Source organism: Atractosteus spatula, chromosome 5, assembly GCF_055471065.1.
Source record: "Atractosteus spatula isolate fAtrSpa1 chromosome 5, fAtrSpa1.hap1, whole genome shotgun sequence".
Taxonomy (NCBI): domain Eukaryota; kingdom Metazoa; phylum Chordata; class Actinopteri; order Semionotiformes; family Lepisosteidae; genus Atractosteus; species Atractosteus spatula.
The window spans coordinates 41545154-41566473 of record NC_142710.1 but is presented as its reverse complement, the minus strand read 5'-3'; the positions used below and the strand labels follow the sequence as shown (position 1 = coordinate 41566473).

At 41.2% G+C, this 21320-nt stretch overlaps 1 protein-coding gene across 2 annotated transcripts in view; it reads left to right on the top strand.

Moving 5' to 3' along the window:
* The window catches only part of LOC148835098 (slit homolog 1 protein-like), a 153547-nt gene that overhangs the window by 61502 nt on the left and 70725 nt on the right, over positions 1 to 21320 (top strand). For both annotated transcript variants that reach the window (XM_088915382.1, XM_088915383.1), the window contains exon 5: positions 20685 to 20756. In XM_088915382.1, coding sequence (XP_088771508.1) covers positions 20685 to 20756 — 72 coding nt within the window. The remainder of the gene's footprint in view (positions 1 to 20684; positions 20757 to 21320) is intronic.

Here is a 21320-nt window from a genome sequence, read left to right as displayed (position 1 = left end):
CCTCCTCCTGCGGATACCACCGAGATCATGCCTGCTGTCCGCTTGTAGCTACTCTGGGCATCATTCATCAGCACAGGGTGACAGGCATGCCAGCTATTTACACCAGCCTAGGACAGGGAGAGGAGGATACAGAGGAAGAGAAAGATGAAAAGAGGGAAAAGGGTAGGAACAAGAGGGAATCTCTTATGTATGTACCCAGTTAGAGAAGCATTATTATCGATTTTTGACTCATTTCTCTGACATTTTCATCTGAAGGAATGGACAAGCGTTACAACATCTGCCACAGATGATTGCTGTAAATCTCTCCAAGCAGGGTGATTTCAGAGCTTTGTGCTCCTGAGCAGTATCGTCTTCCATTTCTCAGAAATGTAAGAGTTCCTGGCTGCAAACCTGGGTCATACTGTAATTATGAGATAACGTTTAAAAGCAGCCCTGCATATGTCAGCTATAACCTCCGGAAATACAAGTGCAAAACCAGATTTGGGTGGTTGTCACTTAAGCATTATGAAGTTAGGTGGCAAGGAATAAGGTGAATAGTGGATGAGCATAAAGGAAGTGGGGTTTGGAAAGATAAAGAAGGAATAATAGCAGGACAGTCAGCAGGTTGGGAACAGCTAGCTGTAGAGGACAAAGCTGTGAGTTTAGAGACCACCTGATCAGAAAAGACAAAAAGGAGAAGTGAAAGGTACTATAAGGCAGAAAACGGGGGATATGGGCCATTGCTATGTCTTTTATTATCATGCAATCCTGAGGCTGTACCTGAGAGCAGGGGATTATCACCAAACATGAAAGAGCAATGCTTAGCCCAGGATCAGACTCCAGGAGCCACTACAGAGATCTCATTGTTTCCTCTCAGCCTTTCTTTCTGCTCTGTGCTTTGCTTGGCTTGGACCCAAAGGAAGACCTCTCATCCTGTGTCGAGGCTTAAGGGTAAATCCCAGATCTTTTCACTTTAATGAATACATGCTTCCTCAAAGAATCCAGCCCCCACTCCAATTTTCTGATCATGTACTGTAACAGTTTTACTCTCAACCTAGTGCTCTGTCCTTTGAATGCACATGTGCTGTACATGCAGGGGCAACATTAATACAGAGATAACACAATCATAAAGAAAAAAGAAAACACAGAATAGAGCAGTATCTTGGCCTTGTCTACCACACAGAGCTTGGTACAGATGGCAATGCAGAAGGCTGATGTTCACACCAAAGTGTCAGACCTGCTGTTGAAAAGCTGGTAACAACAGCTAGTCCAGTTGCTTACATCATTAGTTTATTGGCTGAAAAATGGTTAGTCAGTTCCGTGAATCATAGTCCCATATCTATTCCACACATTGGCCTCCCTCAGTATTCAGGTCTAACTGACAGACAGCCTCAGACATAAAGCCCCTTCCACCCTCTTGTCTGGAATCCCTAGTCTAGCTGTCCATTATATTAATGCACACTGGGTAAAATTCACAAAGAATCCACCGGAAATATAACAACAATTTTGCGCTTGACTGCTTGCTTGCTCACTGATGATATTAGCACAAGTGTTAGTAACATAGGTAACTATTTTCCCATTTGTTTGAAGAAGCAGGTGGTCCATAGACCCTGCAGAACTAGATGGGAATGATGTCATATTGAGGTTTGTTCCCTGCTCAGGCAGCATGGCTCCCCGTTTTGCATATTGCTCAAAGTCCAGCGCTACATTCCCATGGAAACTCTCCTAGTCAATAACTCAGCCATATGCAGATAACCACCATGTTACATGGGTAAGAGAATCCACGTCAAAAGTACAATCTTTGAGTTGTTTTCTATATGTTGTCCACATACACTATTTACTAAACACGTCCCACATTAACAATCGTACATGGAAAAAATTGAACTTAACGGTTTCTTTTATTGGATTTTAATTGCAATATTTTTTTTTCAACATGGTTTCCATTGGCCAATTATTAATAAACAAGCAATATTCTTGTTGGCTTGGTAGCATTCTTTTGCAGAGAACATTAATTGCTGTTATCAGCAATGAAAAACTAACATAGGGATTCACATAACTTCACATGGATCTAGGTTTGTAGGCTGTAACTCAGTATGTAAAGATCTTTTCCACTTACCAGTTTAGTTTGTAGATGCTGGGAGGATCAGCAAGAACTGTGGCATTACAGTGTGTGGAGTTAGTGGTGTGAAAGGAGGCTTGAATAATGCTGTTTACACTAGCTGTGTGCTAGTTCGTACTATCGGTACTGTCTGATTGACTGAGATTTGTCACAGCAGCGACACTCTGCAACTCCCTGTTTGTCAATCATCAAATATTTTGTTTCATAATTCTTCATTGATGCAACAAGGTGACTGATAAGAAAGTCATGGTATTTTTGGATAGGACTTAAGGCCAACAAAATCCTCTGCTCTTCCCCTCCCTCCGACATACCGTGTATCCGGGTACTCTAGATGTCTATTTTTGCTGCACTTGCGCATGGCTATCCATAATAATGAAAGATAAACGTTTTGCATAAGGAAGGAAAAGTAATCAAACTGCTGTACAGAGAAACTCGCCAACACAGAGACACTGTCGAAAGAGGTTTGTTGTAGGAAGTGGCACTCAGAGCTATTTGTCAATGTGTAACTGTTGAAATAGCTCAGCATTGAATTCTTGATAGCAAAATATGTTTGATGTACTGTAGAATACCCAATTCTTCCCAAAGGCTGTTAATAGGGGAAAACACCAACAGCTGCTCTTTATTGCAAGCGCAGCTTGGCTCTAATGTCACAATGGCTCAATGACAGCAGTGCCTCTTTTCTCAGGTGTTTTTACTCCTGCATGAAAAACACAGAGACATTGACATGATATAGGGCTCTCTCAAATGCACAGACCCTGTGTTAAACCAATAGCCTTTCATCAGCCATTTGTCTTGGTCAGTACTGCCCTGCATATTCTCCAGCTGCAATCCATCTCCCAGAATGTCCTTTGAACAAAATCCTGTGCATTTCAACTAGACGTAGTCAAATGCTCTTGCAGCATTCAATGTGAGAATGTGGGACAATGTTAAAATGACCTACTAGAATGAGCACAAGCCGGACCAGTAGGACAATGGGGTTTCATTGAGCAAGAGGGAGACAGGCACATTGACAGAGGTTTACTACGCAGGGACAGAGGCTAACTGCTGTGCCCCAAAGTAAATGATGAGGCAATGCCCGTGCCGAGTCCGGGATGGCACCAGGTAGTGGTGGCTGGAATGCACACCTGCATTCTCAGCAGCCTGACAACACCAACGTTGCTCACGTTCCTGCTCAGTTATTAGGCACTCAGAGTCTCCTCAGCTGTGCAGGATATAAACATGCGGGCAGATTATGTGTGCTGAGACAGCCTGGGCTGTCTCGTGGATTCTGCCTCATGGAGAGTTTGGGACACTCTATGCAGTATGTCTCCAGCTCCCAGACCCTATCTGGCTGCTGCCATTCAGCTCAAAGACTGCATGGGAGGTGTTGAACTGGTGTAAAATGCAACAACAAAGTCCTGTGGAGTACAGTTGAGGAAAAAAACTGGATCTGATAAAACTGTACAGTGCTCTTTGTTTTTTTTCTTAGGGCACACATCATATTCACCTCTGTATTTGGCTTGGCTATAAAAGTAAAATTAACTTAAGACTGCCTCCTGTAACAATTTCAGAGCCTCCACACCCCCAAATCATAACCATACCCCTTTAATAAAAGCAAATGGGGTCATAAAATTGGGGCATGCTCCCTGTTAGTACTAAAAGGTATTGTTTTGGTAATAAAGAAAGCCTCATTTACAAGAGGACGCTCATTTCCTTTCTCTTAGCCCGGAGTGTCTTATGTTACTGCCCTGCCATTTCACCAAGTTCTTCCCTGGACACTTTCATAAAACAGCCCGAGGCAAAATAAAATATGACCGAGAGTAGAAAAATAAAACAGAACAGAGTGCGTCTCATTTTTGTTTTTTTTTAATTAAACAATTAAAATCCGGTGACATTTCGGTTGACGGTATTTTGACGAAGGTCCTGCCTGCTGGTCACCCCTTTGCCACGCTTTGCCACGTACCTGTCCCCTTCCTGAGGGCACATGCGTGTATGTGAGCGTGTGTGTGCCCCTGTGCTATGATGAGCCGGTGGGCTTGATGAAGGGGAGGTGGGTTAATGTTATGGAGACGTGTTTGAAAAGCTGCCTGTGTGATCGATCCCTGAGGGTCTGGCTGGAAATGAGATGATTCATCTTAATGAGCTCTTTCCTGCTGACTGCCTTTTTTAAAATAAATAAATGGATTTATTTGGGCAGGAAATAAAGTAAAAGCCGACTGGATTACTGAAAATGCACGTCTTAAATTAAAAAAGGAATGCGTGAAGCAAGTTTGAGATGAGTCCTGTGTTTAATGCCAGAATGCATAGAAAAGTTAAGCGCAGTTTATAAGAAATGCAATGGGAATAGTGTGCTGGATGCAGTAGTTGCAAGTGGTGTTTGCAAGTGTGTGCACAGGTTTTATTTTGTGTCATATATGATATTGTTTTATCTAGTATGGACCGTTATTATGTTTTATCAATATACTCTTAAAATTGGGACAATACACAAGAAATGTTTTTTAGCCACCAACTAGCAACAATTAAGGAAGTATTTCCCTGTGTATTTTCCAGGTTTTTGGCATTTCCTGTCCATTTATCTCATGTGGGGTTGACAATGATGATGAAGACAGATTTAGGAATTTAAAGTCTCTGTGTATTTTTTGGGCTGAAGACAGGGGTGAATAATTAGATAGCAACTTTAACTGGGCAGTCAACATTTAGTGAAAATGAGCAAAGGACTATCATTATGCCTTTTTAAGGTCCCAACAAGGTGCAGTCTCTCTGTAGGTCAGAGCCAGGCTGTGACAGCGCCTCCTAGTGGCAGGAGGAGATATGTGAAAGAGAAGCGTTCTTCGACATATGAGGCAGGTTAATGTCTGCTCATCTGTTTTATAACTGGCACACAAGAAGGTATAGGACACTTTTTCTGAGAGTGAAAAATGTTGCGAAACACATTCCAGAGCACATTGTCTTACTTTCTTACTTGCTGCTGTGGATGTGTGAGGAAGGGATAATGGTGACTGAGCATGACCTGTTTTTCCAGAGTTGTCTTCCACATCGAGTGATATTATATGTTTAATATCAAGTAGAATTGTGTGACACTTGAAATAAAGAGAGATATACTTATTTCAACTGAAGATGTTAGGTAGTTCAGTATTATAGTGTATACAAAGTGGAGTACATCTATAAGACCAAGCTCTGTGTAGGGGTGGACAGGGATCTGAATGGATGTTAAGGCTGTACTTTTTCACTCTCATTCCTCATGTCTGTCACAAAACACTGCAGTAATGATGCAGGAAGTTTTTTTCAGAGCTAGAAAGCAACATTACTCAGAGTAAGTCATTCTAATTGTTGTTATAGGTCTGTAAAACAGCTCCTAAACCAGCCTCCAAAACGACAGCAATGGCTCAGGCAGGATTTTTTAAAATTAGTTTTAAATCTCCTTGCTACTAGGCTGTCCAGAAAATACTTTTGAAAGGTCTCTGTCAGAACAACGAGGTATTTGTTTATTTGTTTGCAGAGAGCTGGTGTTCTTTGCCAACATTTGTCAGGCTTACAAATCCCATTGGCCTCTCTTCTCTGCTTCTCCACACTTCTTTCCCAGCTGCAAAAGGCTGAACACATTCAGCAAAAGAACCAAAATTAAGCAGATGTGTTACCCCTCCTAATTACAAAAAAACACATAATTGTGACCTTGTTGCTGCATTCTTGTCTCTGGAGCTCACTGTTTTGTGGTTAGACAAGGGTCAAGTGAGATAAAGGATTGTGTTCAAGCTCCCTTTATGAAATTTTAATTTGCTTAAATGCCACTGATAAAGCAAACCGTTTGAAATCAGGCCCAATGACTGATCTTCATTAAAACACCCAATCAAGATTGGTTGTTTGGAGCTCAGAAGCTGCCTGGATGGTACAGTCAAGGGTAAAGGATAGGATGCTACCAACTGCCTTGTATGGAAAGATCAAATGGAATCACCCTATCTGTCCATTGAAAAATCCCTATAGCTGCCTAGGTACCAAAGCACTCCAATCAAGCCACTTGGTTCACTTAGAAGTGGATTTGTCAAAGGTCTGGATTTCTAATTTGCTTTCTGACATAGACGGCAAACAGAAGATGGGTTCAGTACCTTGAATTGGCGTGCATCCTCCCCAGTTGTATATAAAAATGACATTGCCCAGTGTAAGTTAGCCTGACTCACTGCCGCAAGCCTCCTACCAGCACAGGAGGCACAGGCTTCAGGCAGGGAGCTCCATGGCGTCCACTGTGTCCACTGTCTTCGGCCTGTCTTTCTTTTTCTCACTGCAAGCCCCCCAGCACAATCAGCAGAGAGAAGAGCTGATACAGCTCTCACGTCTGCAAAGTGATATCATAGCTGCTGTTGTGTGGCAGACCAAGAGAGCAGCCCGTCATCTGGAGCCCTCCATCCCTCGACTAGTGGTCAGGACTCTGGTTTTGGAACTAGAAGGCTGAGGGGTTCAAGTTCTGGGCGGCACATGTTTCTTGAGCAAAGGTCATTCCCTAAGATGGTTTCAGTAGAATGTCTGACTATATAAATAGGTACTGTCCACATGAAAATGAAAACGTCTTCTATTGGTTTAAATAAAGGGCTGTTAATGAAGCAAATTGTAAATTGGGGGACCTTAGTAATGCCATAGATCATTTTCCCACTATGGATCTTAGATTTATGGGGTTAAACCTGCACTTTGAGGGGAGGCCTTTATTAGCTAAGTCTTGTGGGAAGTAAGGAGCTCTAACGAGTAGATCTGAGTGTCTGCAGATATTATTGTGTCTGTATTTATCCCCAGAGATTGTTGTCAAGTTTATTGGGCTGCAAGTTTCTGGATGGTTCTTCATTTACACATGGTTTAGACTGAGAGTTAAGCACCAGTCTCTGTGAGTGCTTCTTACTGCCAGTGTCCGTGAGGAGGAAAGCAGAGCTCAGCCTGCAGTATCATCACAGTCTGCTATCCTATTAAAAGCTTTCTACAGCCCATTAAGCCTCTTAATGAGTTACTAATGGTTTAATTACAAGCTATTGTTTAACAAAAATGGCAGCAGTGGCCATAGTGATTAATGTCTCTAATTAAAGCAAGACTGCCCCCTGAGAATTCTGTGAAATGAAACTGATGCTGGGCCTTGAGGCTAGCCCCTGGGAGACTGGTGTGTGGTCCCAGAAAGTGTCTTGTCAAAGAAGGAGGTGGGATATATCTCTGCAAACAGACACAAAGTCTGCTTGCTGGACTATAATGGGAAATTTATCAGTACAGTGCTTGTAACCATGAACCATATATAGACAGAAGGAGAGCATTGCCATATCAAAGCATTCTGCCTTGACAGAGAAAATATGTTTACAAGACAAAACTGAGGACAAAACAGAGCATACTCGACCACAGCAGTAAGCGATCATTTTGCCTAGACCACAGACACTCATAGACAAGAGTACTATTTATACAACAGTCAAGGGAGTATTGTAGGATAACTCCACTCTGTTTGGGCTCTGTTCATTTTAGCATAGCAGGGAGCCGAAGGGATGTATGAATATTTATGTTTAGACTTTTCTGTTTTTACATTTCTGATATGACCTAATGTCTTTTAAATCAGATAAACACCCAGACTCATTTCATTCATGCACCAGGCCTCTAACAAATTCAGTCCTACAGGCTAACAGAGTTAGCCTGTATGTACCAATGTAACAATGTTAGAAAAACACGTTACTGTGCCTGCAAGTCTGGAGTGAAAAAACTGATTGTTTTTCTAACCCATCCATGAGATCCTCTTCTTTGGCTTTACTGCCCATGGCACAGCTTTTATCCTTTATTCCACTGTTTGCTAAGTTCTGGGAAAAACACAGGGTTCTTTGTTTGTTTCTTCTGAGAGCCGAAGGTAATGTTGACTCCTGCACTACTTAGAGACCCACTCATAAACAGAGCCCTCTTTGCTTTAATGCAGCTTTAAGCAGGTTGCAAGGTGATGACTACTGCAGCTGAATTATGGGCAGTGTCTGCAATTCCACCGATCTGTGAGGTGGGGCAAATTCAGCTCCCCTGCTCAGCCTCGGAACAGTGTGAGCACCCACAGGCGTGCTGAGCCAGGCTTTGAGGCTGATTGCAGACATCTTGCTATCTTGAGTACTGACAACAGTGCAACAGTACAGAGCCAGAGAGACAAACACAGGACAGGATCTGTAACTGTGCGCGCTTCACCTGTGACTGTGTGCAGTGCTTGCGTGTTTGTAATGTGTGGATGGGTAGTATACAGTAGATGTGTAGTCTGCATAGCTTATGGAGGAGCTTATATACAGTACAGTAGTCCTTGCAGCACATGCAGATCTTAGAATGTTTGGAGATCAACATCATTTCAGAGACCAGACTTAAATTAGTAAGAAGATGGGACACAACACCAAACACTAAACAGCAGTATCAGATAGCATGGCCTACTGCAGTCCGCTGATATGCGTGCCATATATACAGCACAGTCATGGACGTTTCTGTCGTGGAAGACCTCAAGATCTCATTTTCATAGGGTAGCGCCGGTGTTTATGTGCAGTCTCTTCAGAGTCTGTGCAGAGCCTCTAAAGTGTTCCACCTGGTACCGCAGCTGGTGCAGTGCAGCCCAGCAGTGTGCACCGATGTGTGCCCATTACTCAGTGTAGCCAAGGGGAAATGTGTCACTTCCTTCTGAATCTGAACTGAATGCTAGTTCCAAGGTTTATGTTTCAAGGTTGAAGTAAAACGAGCTCTCCATAAATTGGGAAAAGGGACTGCAGCTCAGGTAATTGTACTGCATGCGTTTGTATCAGTTATAGCCTGCGATGGGTGTGAATGAGTGTGTAAACATACCCCACAGAGTCCCTATGTAATGGTGAAATCATGCCCTGTATTTCTACACATGTGTATCAGTGGAGCGCAAAGTGTGTGTATGTGCAGCTGTCCTTGTATAGGCAGAGGTCAGCCTCGTTCACCCAGGGAAGCACTCTAGTCATTTCCTTCTTAGGCTTCTTTACTGCTCCTTCAGTAAAGAAGCCCATGTGTTGCATGAATTTGTACCCCTCTGTGCTGAGCTAATGTGGCTCTGGGGGAAGCTGGCTTGGATGGTTGTGTGTGTCTGTGTGTGTGCATGTGTGTTTGTTGGTAGCCTGAGGCCGACAGCAGGCTGATGTCAAAGCCCATTTGGCAATCTCCAGGAAAAATGCAGTGCAGCAGCAGGGGGTCACAGCCCCATGCAGGCTGGGCTGCCTGTTTCCTCTCCGCAGCCCCAGTGTGCAAGCTGGCTAGGTGATGGGGCCTGGTGCCCTTGACCTTCATTGGAAATGGAGCAGAAAAACATTGCGAACGTGTGTGTGTGTGCGCATTGACTCAATCAAATTCCACGCTATAGTCCCCCAGCAGTTTCCCAGCCTCATTCTAGGATTTTAACACCCCACTCTCTCCGTCTTCAAGGCAATAGAATTGGATTGGTATGTAATGGGATTATAGAGTGTAATTCTGACATAAAACTCTTTCAGACATGCAGGGTTGACATGAAATCTTCTGGCCTGGGGAGAATATTTATACAGGCTGCAGTACAGCAAGTAGAATTTAGTTTACAGCGACAGACCGAGTCAATGGGAATACCGCATACAATCTAAGCCCTTAACACGGATACAGCGATTAACTAGACTGGACTGAAAAAATACTTTACAAAAATGACTTATTGGTTTATTGGTTGATGGTTTGATCCAAAATAATCACATTTGTACACATTTTTACAGTTGAGCACCAACTTGTCTATTTGAAATAAACTCAAGGAAACATATTCAATCGCATTTGATTCCACTTGGCCTGTTCCACGCCATTTTCAAACTCAGCCCTCAATAGCAACCTGACACCTCACACCTGAAGAAGGCTCCACGGCCGAAACGTTGTGTTCTCTTTCTTCTTTTTTTTTTCTTCTTTTTTTCAGCATGGAATAAACCTATTACTTGTTCCTCAATAGCAACGTTCTGAACAGGCGTTAGCATATGAGTCAAGAAATGTGTGGATATGTTCTGAATTTATACCAGTCTTCTGTCCTAACAAACAATAAAAAATAGAAGAGGCAACATACTGTATTAATATGGCTTTCAAAAAGGAGGTAAAAACTTTTAAAGGACTTTAAACGTTCTTAAACCTGAACCCTTCTTTGGTTTACTGAGGGGCATTTTTTTTTTATTCAATCCTGAAAAGGGAGAGAGAAACAGGTCTCTAATGACCCTGAAGGAGTGCTGAAACAGTTGCACTCAACAGCATGGTACAGAAATGCTAGCGAGTTCTGCCTAGGAACCTGACATCAACTACAATTTAGTAGGTACAGTACAGTAGCCCAATTGCCAGGTATATGTTTTTCACAATTCTCAGCTCATAGCTACAAGCTACACACCCTTAACCTCACACACAAGAGAACAAGGAAGTCTAGCAGAGTCATCAAACCTACCTGTCTTTGAGTAATTTGACTTTTTACATGTCACAGGCTGCAGAGCTCTGTACCAGAGGTTCAGCACCGAGGCGCGTCCCCCACCGGGGTCAGAGCCCTGGCCAACTTACCCTGCCCTGCCCTTGTGGGGCAAATGTACACCATCACTTGGGGAATTCAGATCACTGCCTGCTATTGACATGATCCAGACTTGAACTTGTGACCACAGCGCTCAAACTGGCGCATGGGTAAACATCTTTACCAAACTATTCACCTCTATTCCCAGAGCCTTTGTGAGTTAGATGCGAATAGACAGCATATGGTAGAAGTGGGTAGTAGATGATTTAAAGTTTTAATATATTCAGTCATGCCTCTAAGCAAACATGGCTCTTTCAATCTTCATGTGTCTTATAATTAATTTGCTAACATCGGGGACATAAAAGCACCCAGTCTAAAAATGAGGGGAAACAGATAGTCTTAGAGCTAGAGGCTCCTACAGAAGCCAACAGGAAGTGATGGATATTTCAAACAAGTATATTGTTTTTCTTCTGTATAACGACCCTGGACCTTGTAAGATTTGAAATGGATCCAACAGCTGTACAATGTCCCTGTGAAATGTGACAAATACTGACAGAGATAAGTATCTTTTTTGGACCGCTTTGATAAGCTATTGTTTGGTAGACATCAGTAGTAAGGAAAAGTATTCAGAGTTTTCCTCTTGCGTCTCATTCTGTGCGATTATAAAATAATGCATACTCATTATTTTTTAATGTTTTATTCAAAATCTGAATAGCCAAACTAAATATTAAAAGGATAAGGTAAGTTATAAATGTTTTGATTGTATAAGTATTCAGAACCATGAACTCAATATTTGGTCAGCTGTCTCTCTTCCAGATTTGCACAGTGGCCTGATACACTTTTCTCTCATTCTTCATAACAGATCTGGTCAGTCACCAATTAGAAGATGAATTTTTGTTCAAAGTTTTAGGTCTCAGACAAGTTTTCAGACCCAAGATGTTTTAGTGCTTTGCTCCACAGATTCCCAATCCCTGCTGATGAAAAGCAGAAGTATAACAGCCACATTAGGCCAGTGCTTGACAACAGGTATGATGTTGACTGAGTGATACATTAATTTGGGCTTGTGTCAGGTGTAATGCTTTGCATTTGGAATACAAAAAAAGGTTTTGTCTTGTCATGTAGGAATTATTTTCCTACATGCCTACAGTATCACCTACACTAAGTACTTTTTTTGCAAAATCAATGCAGGATCTGAGATGTTTTATTTTCATTTCCATGCAGGATACCATTGTGAAATGACTGGGATATTGTTGAATCATTAACTTTTTCTTCCATTTCAGTTTTTTATTTCTGTAACTCTTTCAAAGTTGTCGTTAGCTTCATGGTGGCTTCTTTATCTGGTTTTATCCTTGCCTGATTCATCAGTTTCGAGGGAAAGCCTGATTGTGGCAGTATCTGGGTGCCTTCCACTTCTTAAATGACTTTACCATGCTCAGGGTGCTAATGAAGGTCTTTGAAATGTTTTACACCCTTCGCCTGATGTGTGCCTTTTATACAACTTTATCCCTGAGTTGTTTTGAAAGGTCTTTAGTCTTTTCATCTTCTAATCAGCAAGCTCACGATTTCAAATAGAAAGTAGAGTACATTTTGTGCAATTGTTTTTCACATTTTTGAACTAGACAAAAAAACACCAGCTCTGGATCCACTTGCTGCTTGAACTGAGACTGCAAATAATTTGAAAAAAGAGAAAGACAACAAAGAACTGTTGTGAAATGCTATCGCAGTGAAAGAGCTCTTTTGTGTGGAGACCTGTGTCCCTGCCTGCAGGTTGGTTTCCCCTGCAGTACTCCTGGTATGTGGAAGCCTGCCAGAGCTCTTCCAGGTTACCCTGCTGTGCTCTAACCATCCGAGGGGTAACTCTACAGCAACAGTTCCTACCCAGCCTGCCACTGCTGTCTGGGTCTTGAAAGGGAGATATTTATATATTGAAATCCTACAAATAAGATTTATCTAAATGAAGAAGCACAAACCCCAGATCACCCCTTATCACAATGGTCTGTGTCTGCCTCACCACCCCCACAAGCCTGAAAATGATGGTCCCTGATGGCTTTGTGTGCCATAATTAACTTAAAAGAGGTCATTAATAGTATTTAAGAGACTCAAAGTACAACAGCTTCACTGAGCTTTCAGGTTGCATCCTGATCTAGGTTCCCTGTTATTTAGCTGTGCAGTACTGCATTTCACATTGTCTTTCTACATTATTTCTTAGTTACGTCTAATTAACTTCTGATTAAAATCATCATATCTGCTCAGTGAGAACTTTTTAAATGATTTTCAACAGTTAGAATATTTTTTGCGATGTGTAGCCATTTGAAAAGCTTAGCATGCTCGTGAATGAAGTGTTTGACAGTGTAATCGGGTGACTGCACCTCATGAGTTGTCAGCCAGGAAGGGCTATTCACACAGCTATGGAAGAGCAGCTATTGCTTGAGCAGACCGTGACACTTTTCTCTAAATGTTCTGGCTCCTAAACCCAGAACACAAAGCATTTCTGGAAATAATGCCCAAGATCAGAGACAGACTAAAATAGGTTTTAATTACGGTTTCGATTAGCCTAAGCAAAAAGAAATACTAAGATATACAGTATACTGTATGTATTGAATACAATGCAATGCTGCTGTTTTGTTTCTGGATTCTGTTTTGCCGCTGTTTGTGGTTAAATTGAAACTGGTCTTACTTTACACGTCACGTCACAATTATAATCAAATATAACACAGCTGTGGTTTGCACAAGAGTGAAGGAAACAGAGCACAAAGACATTCCATTTCACGTTTGCTTCCCATTAACGCTGCATTCAATTTGCATTATGAGATCTCGTAATTGAGGTTGAGTATTAATTTTTGAGCGGGAACCTCCTCTCGGTTCAGGGTCAGTGCTTTAGTGCTCATTAAGGCAGTGTGTGGGAGCTCTGCCGGGCTTCAGAATGAAGTGCTTGAGGGCACTCTTGCTCCAGCTGAGGCGCAGGGTGATGATTCTAGAGGGGGCTGCACACGATTGAACCCTCAACCAGTCTGTGGAACCGTCGACTATTCAAGTCATTGATTGAGTTGAAATGACAGTGCAGGTAACAGAGACTGAGGAAAGTCAGCTCTAGCCACTCATTGAATTCTCACAGATTTAATCGGCCTAATGTGTCTGATCAGGATGAGGAACAAGTCAATTGAAGTCTAACTCCTGATTGTAATTTTAAATGGTAGTTTGAGAAATTCCACCAAGCAATTAAGAGTTTAGGGTTCTCAATTTGAAAAGTACAGCGGTCAGATTAACGTAATGCCGTCTGCTGCTATTTTCCAGAAAAGGGATCTGATAACCTCTCTCTGAGCTGCTGGAGCTTGTCGGTGGCTGGTTCCTCAACCATTGAACCAAAACCAATTAGTTCTGCCATTTTGCAGATCACTTTACGGGGGGATGGGAAGCTTTAGCTTTAGCTAGGAAAGGGCAAAACCTGCCGTACTATAGGAACAAGTCCGTTAAAGCAGGGGTTTACCGTACCCGTATCGACAGGTGAAATTCTATGAAGATAACCTCAATGTTGTACCAGTGACTTCCAGGCAGGCTAATTTTTTTAGTTTTCTACTAAGAATGAGACGGACATGGGCAAGAATTTGTCACAGGCTCCCAAGTGGCTGAAGCAATAAAGGCAAATGCTTAAGGCACAGGCTGAGCTCTGTGAACCAAAAGCTAAACGGCATTATATTACAAACCTGAAAATACTTAACATGTTAAATAGTCTAACATGGGTTAAGAAATGCTAGGGGATATTTAGATTAGATTGAGGAATTTTTTTCTCTCATAAAACAGACAATGCTCATTTCAATTCAATCTTTTGCTATACTGTATATTTAAAGGAACAATCAAAACTTCAGTTAAAAATTGCTACCTGGTGAATTACATACGTATACTATAGTGTAACAGGATAAGATATTTGTATTTTCATAATTATACAGCATTTTATCTTTCATATTCCTCACAATTGCAGGCAAGAATGAACAAAATAAAAGTGTAAGAATAAACAATTGTTAGGAAAATTGATTTCTATTGTTCATATAAATAACTACAGTACATGTATTCATTTGTTAATTGTTGTGTGTTATGGAAATAGGCTCAAATATGCACAACCGCAGTAGTCATAAATATTTTAAACAATACCCGTAAAACTAATATTTTTCTCCATTATACCCATAACATAATATCTCATACTACCTTAACATGCTGTGGTCTTCCTTCTACGTTGCAATAACTATTTGCTACATTGTGACACAGTTATGATCTGTCCGTAGAGTAAGGTAGGAAAGCGAGTGACAATTTCAAATTTATGAAAAAAAGCTAATATAAAATATAAATATAATATATAAATATAATATAAAATATAATATAAAAAAGCTATATAAAAAAGCTAATTCAATAGTAAAAAGAATTTAGAATTGTTGGAGTCTGTACTGATGAGGCACTTTTCTTTTCCCAAGGGTCCTCTTGAGATGACAATAACATTGTTGAGGAAATATCACAGGTTAATAAAACATTATTATTATCATGGATTTCCATGAAAAAATGGATTTGGGTTTCCCATTGTGTCCCAACATGTAAATGGGATATGCCTAGGCATCTCCTTTTGCTTTAAAGGTTTACCCCCAGAATTTACACAAGGAATAATCACAGGAAGTTAAACACATGTTTCCTCTACAGCAACATGTCATGTCAAGCTGTAGTAACAAACACACATCTCTAGAAACACTCATCGGGGTGTACCGATTAGATAAAGAACACGCACACATCACTGCACCCCCGGTCAGCAAACACACCCCGGTTTTGTTTCAAAAATATTTTTTTTTATTAAAATACAGACTGTAATCACAAAATAGAGTCCTAACTCAAGGAGGCTGTCAAGGCTTGAGCTACTGGTTTAAAAAAAAAAGAACATAAAGCCAACATCATTTTTTTTAAACAAAAGCCCGAGTAGGGCAAGAATGCTTTTCGCTCAATTTGAAACCTCAGACCTCCCCTTTTCCTCTTTCCAAGAGAGACAATTAGCCCCCTGCTGTGCTGATCCCTAATCCACTCAAACCCACACGGTCAGGGGAGGTGTCCAACTGCCTGTAAACCCTAGCCAATCGTTTTAGAGCGTGCTAAAAGGATTAGGAGAGGCTTATGCTGCTGATTCAGTCATGCTGCAGTTTCAGCACGGACCACTTCAAGTGCATCCCTACCTATTTCTCCTTGTACCCTTATCACGCACACAAAAAACACACTCCGAAGCATGCCTAGAGTACAGGGTGTAAGTGGGTACAGATGGCCAGTGGAATAGTGGAGTGCTATGCCAGACCACCTACTGGGACTTAGTGTGACAAGAGCCTCCCTCTTGACCTCTGAGGCCCATCAAGCCTGGGCTTTGAGTAGTGAGAAGGCCCAGTTTTGTGACTGGGAGTGGAGGGCCAAGCAGTGAGACTCTTGTAGGCTCCATTCATCTGTAGGCTTTAATGATGTCATCTTTTCCTCCTTGTTGACCTAGGTCAGGTTGGAGTGCGCTCGTGCCCTCAAGTAAGAAGCTCCTCCTGTCTGAGGAAAGCATAATGAAAGACTATTTTTTATATGTATGCTCGTCTGCAGTATTGGCACTCTCTCCAAGCCTGACATTAAATTGCTTGGTGCTGTCAAAACAAAATCCTGTGATAAAAGTGATAATAAAGGGTGTGTAACATGGAAACTGTTTTGGGTCTTTGTTTTAATAAATAGAATGATCTTACCATCTGAGAAAAATGCATGTGTGCAAAATGTTTCCACAGCTGGTATGAAACAGTAGTTTATAGTGCAAGAAATAGTGTTAGTAAAATTTAAACTGAACCAGACACAGGAGGGGTAGCTATAAAATTCATAAAAACGTGATTAATTATGTGTAGTACAAGGCTCTGTTTATATTCTGCAGCACACCTTTTGCCAGTTAACATACTGGAGTCTCACTCTTACTCTGGCACACTAATGCCCATGATATTTTTCTTTCTTTTTTATCCTTTATGTAAAATAGCTAATTGCTTCTTTTCAAATATGGGTCAGATTTGAATTGCCAGTTCAACTCAGCTAACCCCTGCATCACTTATGGATGCAGAGATATCTACAGTAGGCCCACACGCACAAATTCTCCAAACTGTGCCATGTTCCTTCCCACAATGCAAACACAATTGGTTTAACATTAACTGCAAGACTATCAGGTCTCACACTGAGGAGATCTCCTGTGATCCCTGTGACCAGCTCACAGGTGGATAGGAAAGCTGCTGAGCTCCCGGCTGCACAGAATTCCAGGAAACTCTTTAAATCCAACCAAACAGGGTGGCAGTCAACCAGCTGCAAACCACCAGTTGGGGAATCCCAGTCATACTGGGCAAAATGCTTATTCAGTAAATTGTTTGGTCTGAAGAGTCATCCCGCACTCTGAGCAAAGGCCTTTACCACTTGAACAAACTCAGGACATGTTATTCTAAACTCTCTCATAGAAGGTTCCACATTTCCCAGCAGTGATGGCAAACTCCGTGTTTGCCCTTCTCCACGAAATCCTAAGGGAAAAGTGCTATAAGCTGCTGTGTGAGGTCATGTGGTAATGCCCTCATAACCTCAAATGACCGAATATAGCTCTGGGAAAGTTCAGGAGACAAACACTTCAACCTGGCGTCAAGCAAAGTGTTTGTTTTCCATCTTCTGTTTTTGCCAAAGGGATGTTTAATGTGGGAAGCATGTTGTATTGTCACTATAATTCATATCTTCACTGCAGTTTGTACAAAGTGACAGTTTGCCTTTTATCTTTTATTTCCCTTCCATAATTAATATCATGCTGAAAATGCATTGATGTTTGTAGGATGATGAGAACAACAACACCTATTATGCCACAAGCCCATGGCAAGACACTACTTGTACAAACAGGTTGTTTTGCCTTTTGCTTTAGAGAAAAATTTGCTGCCCTTTTCTGGAAAGTAACGAAAGGTTAAAAGTGCAAAGCTAACAACAGGGTGATCAGAAACGGTCACAAAATCATTTTCTTTTAAACCTTGTGTTTGTAACATTCAGCAAGCCATACAGCAGCTAATAAGAACGTCAGCTGGGTTATTGGAATCAGAAAACCGGGAGAAAATTTTACAGTGCAGCAAAGAATCTGATGCGTTTGTGGCTATTTTACTGCGTTGTTGAGTGAACCAGTGTGTGTGCACGCAGGTGTGTTCAGTGTCACTGCATTGATTAGTGAACCAGTGTGTGTTTGCAGTTGTGCTGAGTATATTGCAGGGTGAGTGGGTTTGTCTGTAGCTGCACTATTGTTGGGCGAGCAATTTGTGTGCAACTGTCATGAGAGTGAGTATAATGTCAGCTGCATCAGCCGTGCCTCACTGTGTTTGCACGGTTCAGTCAACCTGTGTACGGTCTGTTCAAAAGGCTGCAATGGAGGGCTTGTTGTTTCCAGTTCTGCAGGAGGTCCTGGGGGTGGAGCGTGAGACTAGCCACCTCTTGGGAAGCAATGAGCTCACTCTGGTGCCCAGTCAAAAGCGGGTACTAATTAAAAACCCAAACTGGCAATGGTTCCCTCTCTCTCTTTCTGCATACCACCCCCTGTTAATCGCCATTGTGCGTGTGTGCCTCTAAATAAGGTTGACCCCTCACTATCAATGGGTTCCCCAAACTGGAGCCCCTGTGTGTGTGTGTGTGTGTGTGTGTGTGTGAAAAATGTGTGAGTGTGAAGGTGGTGAACACTATCTGAAAGAAAACAGGGGCTGTGTGCTGCTGTTTGGAATGGAAAAAAATGTTAACTCTACAGTACATTGCAACATCACAGTAGAATTCAACTTCAATGACACTGTTTGGCCACATGGAACACTCACTCTGACGCTGGAGGCTGCAAAACAATGGCATTCTTTAAAAAAAAAACCTGATGTCCAAGTGAGTGACGAAGATAGAAATTTAGCTTTATTTGCTTTATTGTGGTAGTTAATACAATGTATTATTTTGTAACAAATTCTTTCACAAAGTTGCAATGAACTTTGGCCTTTGAAAAAGTCACTAATTAAAGTAGTTTATTCTATTCGCTTTGCAAAGTTGAACATTGACCAAATTCATATGCCAAGATCTTTTTGGTTATGAAACAACAAAATAAGCAACTTGTGAATTACAGAGGTTAATATCCATTATTATCAAATTTATGAGAATTTGATGATTAATGTGATGATTTTGCCTGCATTCATTTAACCATTTAGAAAAAAACATGTTCCAAGTTTCAATTTGAGTGTACCCATTCATAAAAGTGTGCTCTAAAGTGGAATGAAACATTCCTTTCACTCTGGACAGCTGAAGGGTATGTTTCACATGTTACAGTACAGTATATACTGTACAGTAGCAAATCCAGGATGTTTTAGGCTTCACATAGTGATCACCTTTTTCTGAAAGTCAGACTTTTTGTACAAAATCTGCACTGAAAGAAGTTTTTACGAAACAAAAAGATTTCAATGTCACGGCTTTCACGTCAGAAAATTGAGATGAGTATTCTCCAGACAGCGCAGGAAGATATGTTGCGCAGGGTTCTGGGAAAAAAGGATCTTGTCATTGTATTAGTCTTGAATCTCCCAGGACAGGTGTGTCAAGACTCTCACAAAGCTGGCCTACAAAAACAACCAATTTAGTGTTAAATATTGATGCGTGTTAAATCAGTCAATCATGCAGACCAGATTTTACCCCTTGAAACTCGAGGTGATGCACGATCAGATATCGCATTACACCATTATCGAACGACAACAGATCAATGCAGCATTTCTCTGACAAGAAGTTTCAGACAGATCAGTAGACTTATTTAATAGTGTATGCCTCGCTACTGGTGAATCTGACACTCAGAATTTGGAGAGCACTTTTATAAAATCATATTTGCTTTCGAATTCTACAAAGAGAGTAGCTCTGATCCAGGGGTTAAGGCATCATCAGGTCTCCTTCTGTGAATGCCTTGTGTTTTTTTACTAGGTGACCTGCCTTTTTAATCTTTCAGTAAATATTGCTGTCCTTGAACTGTGATTGAAACAGATTTTGACCCTGTGAAATGTTTTCCTAAATTATTGCCATGTGGGTGAGACTGGTTAAGCTCCAGATGACATGTTTCATGGTGATGTTTCAAGTTTACTTTCTTTATAACAGACATACACTTTTGACACAGGAAACATATAGGTTTTCTTCAGTAAAATGTCATTTCAATACATTTTAATTTCCAACAGGTATTACATTTTTATTTAAATATTTTTTTAAATATTTATACCCATGCACAGTTGTCACAATGTGTTGCTTTATAGCTTTCAACAATTACTGAAGCCACTACCTCTTTATATTTATTTATGTATAAATATTATATTTATAATTTAATTTTTTATATATAGATCCTATACCATACATTCATAGCAAAATAGTATACACTGTAAAACATTAATAAATTATTTCTTGACAATAATCATTCCAAGCATTTTCTAATTGCTTTATCCAAGGCATGGATTATGGGAGAGCCAGAGACTATCCCAGCAAACAACAGGAGCAAGACAGGATAGATGCCAGTCCTTTTCAGGGCATACTGTACAGACACTCATACCTGGGCCAATATTCCCCAAAGCCAATTAACCTACCAGTATGTCTGTGGACTGTGGGAGAAAACTGGGGCACCCAGAGAAAGCCCACATGAACATGGGGAGAACATACAAACTCCTCACAGATCACATCCCAGGAATTGAACCCAGGGCCCCAGCACTGAGGGGCATTAATGCTAATCACTGCCATGATGCTTTCCAACTTCAAATGAAAATCTATTAAGTTCAGAGTAGCCTGAAAATGAAGTGCAAATTAAGTATTTGCTGTTAATTATTTAAAGGCTGAGTATTATTGGCTGCAGTCCCTTAACAGTAATTCAAATTAATTTGTAAGTAATCGTAACTGTTCTTCGCTTTCAGGTTGAAACCTTAACAAGCAGTGAGCACTTTGTCATTTCTGCTCTTGAGAGGCATTGTGACTTTGAAATGTTCTTCCCAGTTACTTGACTGGTAGTCTGTTCTTAAGCGTGTGTGTACAGAAGACGTGGTTTCTGAGCAAGTGATGAAATGAGACCTGTCCCTTCCACAGGGACCTGAGTGAGAACTTCATCCAGGCCATCCCCAGGAAGGCTTTCCGAGGAGCCACAGACATCAAGAACCTGTGAGTACCCCGCCTAGCAGACAAGCAACGCACGCTTCATCGCGAGGGGCGAGACCAGCTGCAGTCGTGGTACAGCCCAGCTCGTGCAGCATAGAGAGAAGGCCCATAGCAGTCAATAACTGAGCTGAGCATATCATCACACACTGCTTACTCACGACTTTCCATGAAGAGCACTGAGTGAACACACGAGAAAATACGTTATTTATCAGAAGCCCTTTTCACTGGCTTTCTTGTTTTGAAATGTACAGATATGGGAATTGCATTCAGCCATGTCATAGTGGATCTCAGTGAATCATCTACAATAACTTGATCGAACACTTTGTTTCTGTGCTTAAATTCCACTGGCGTTCTGTTCAGTGCCATATGGTCCTTACATATCAACATTGGTCCACATTCAAGAACTGCTTGTGATTTAACTCGAAGAAATATGTTTCTGTATTTTTTTTTAAATAATGGGAAACTGCATTAAATTAAACTGTGCAGCTCTGACATGAAAAAAAAATGTAGTAAAGACAAGGAACAAAATAGAGGTGACAAAACCTATGTATTTCATAACTTGGTCTT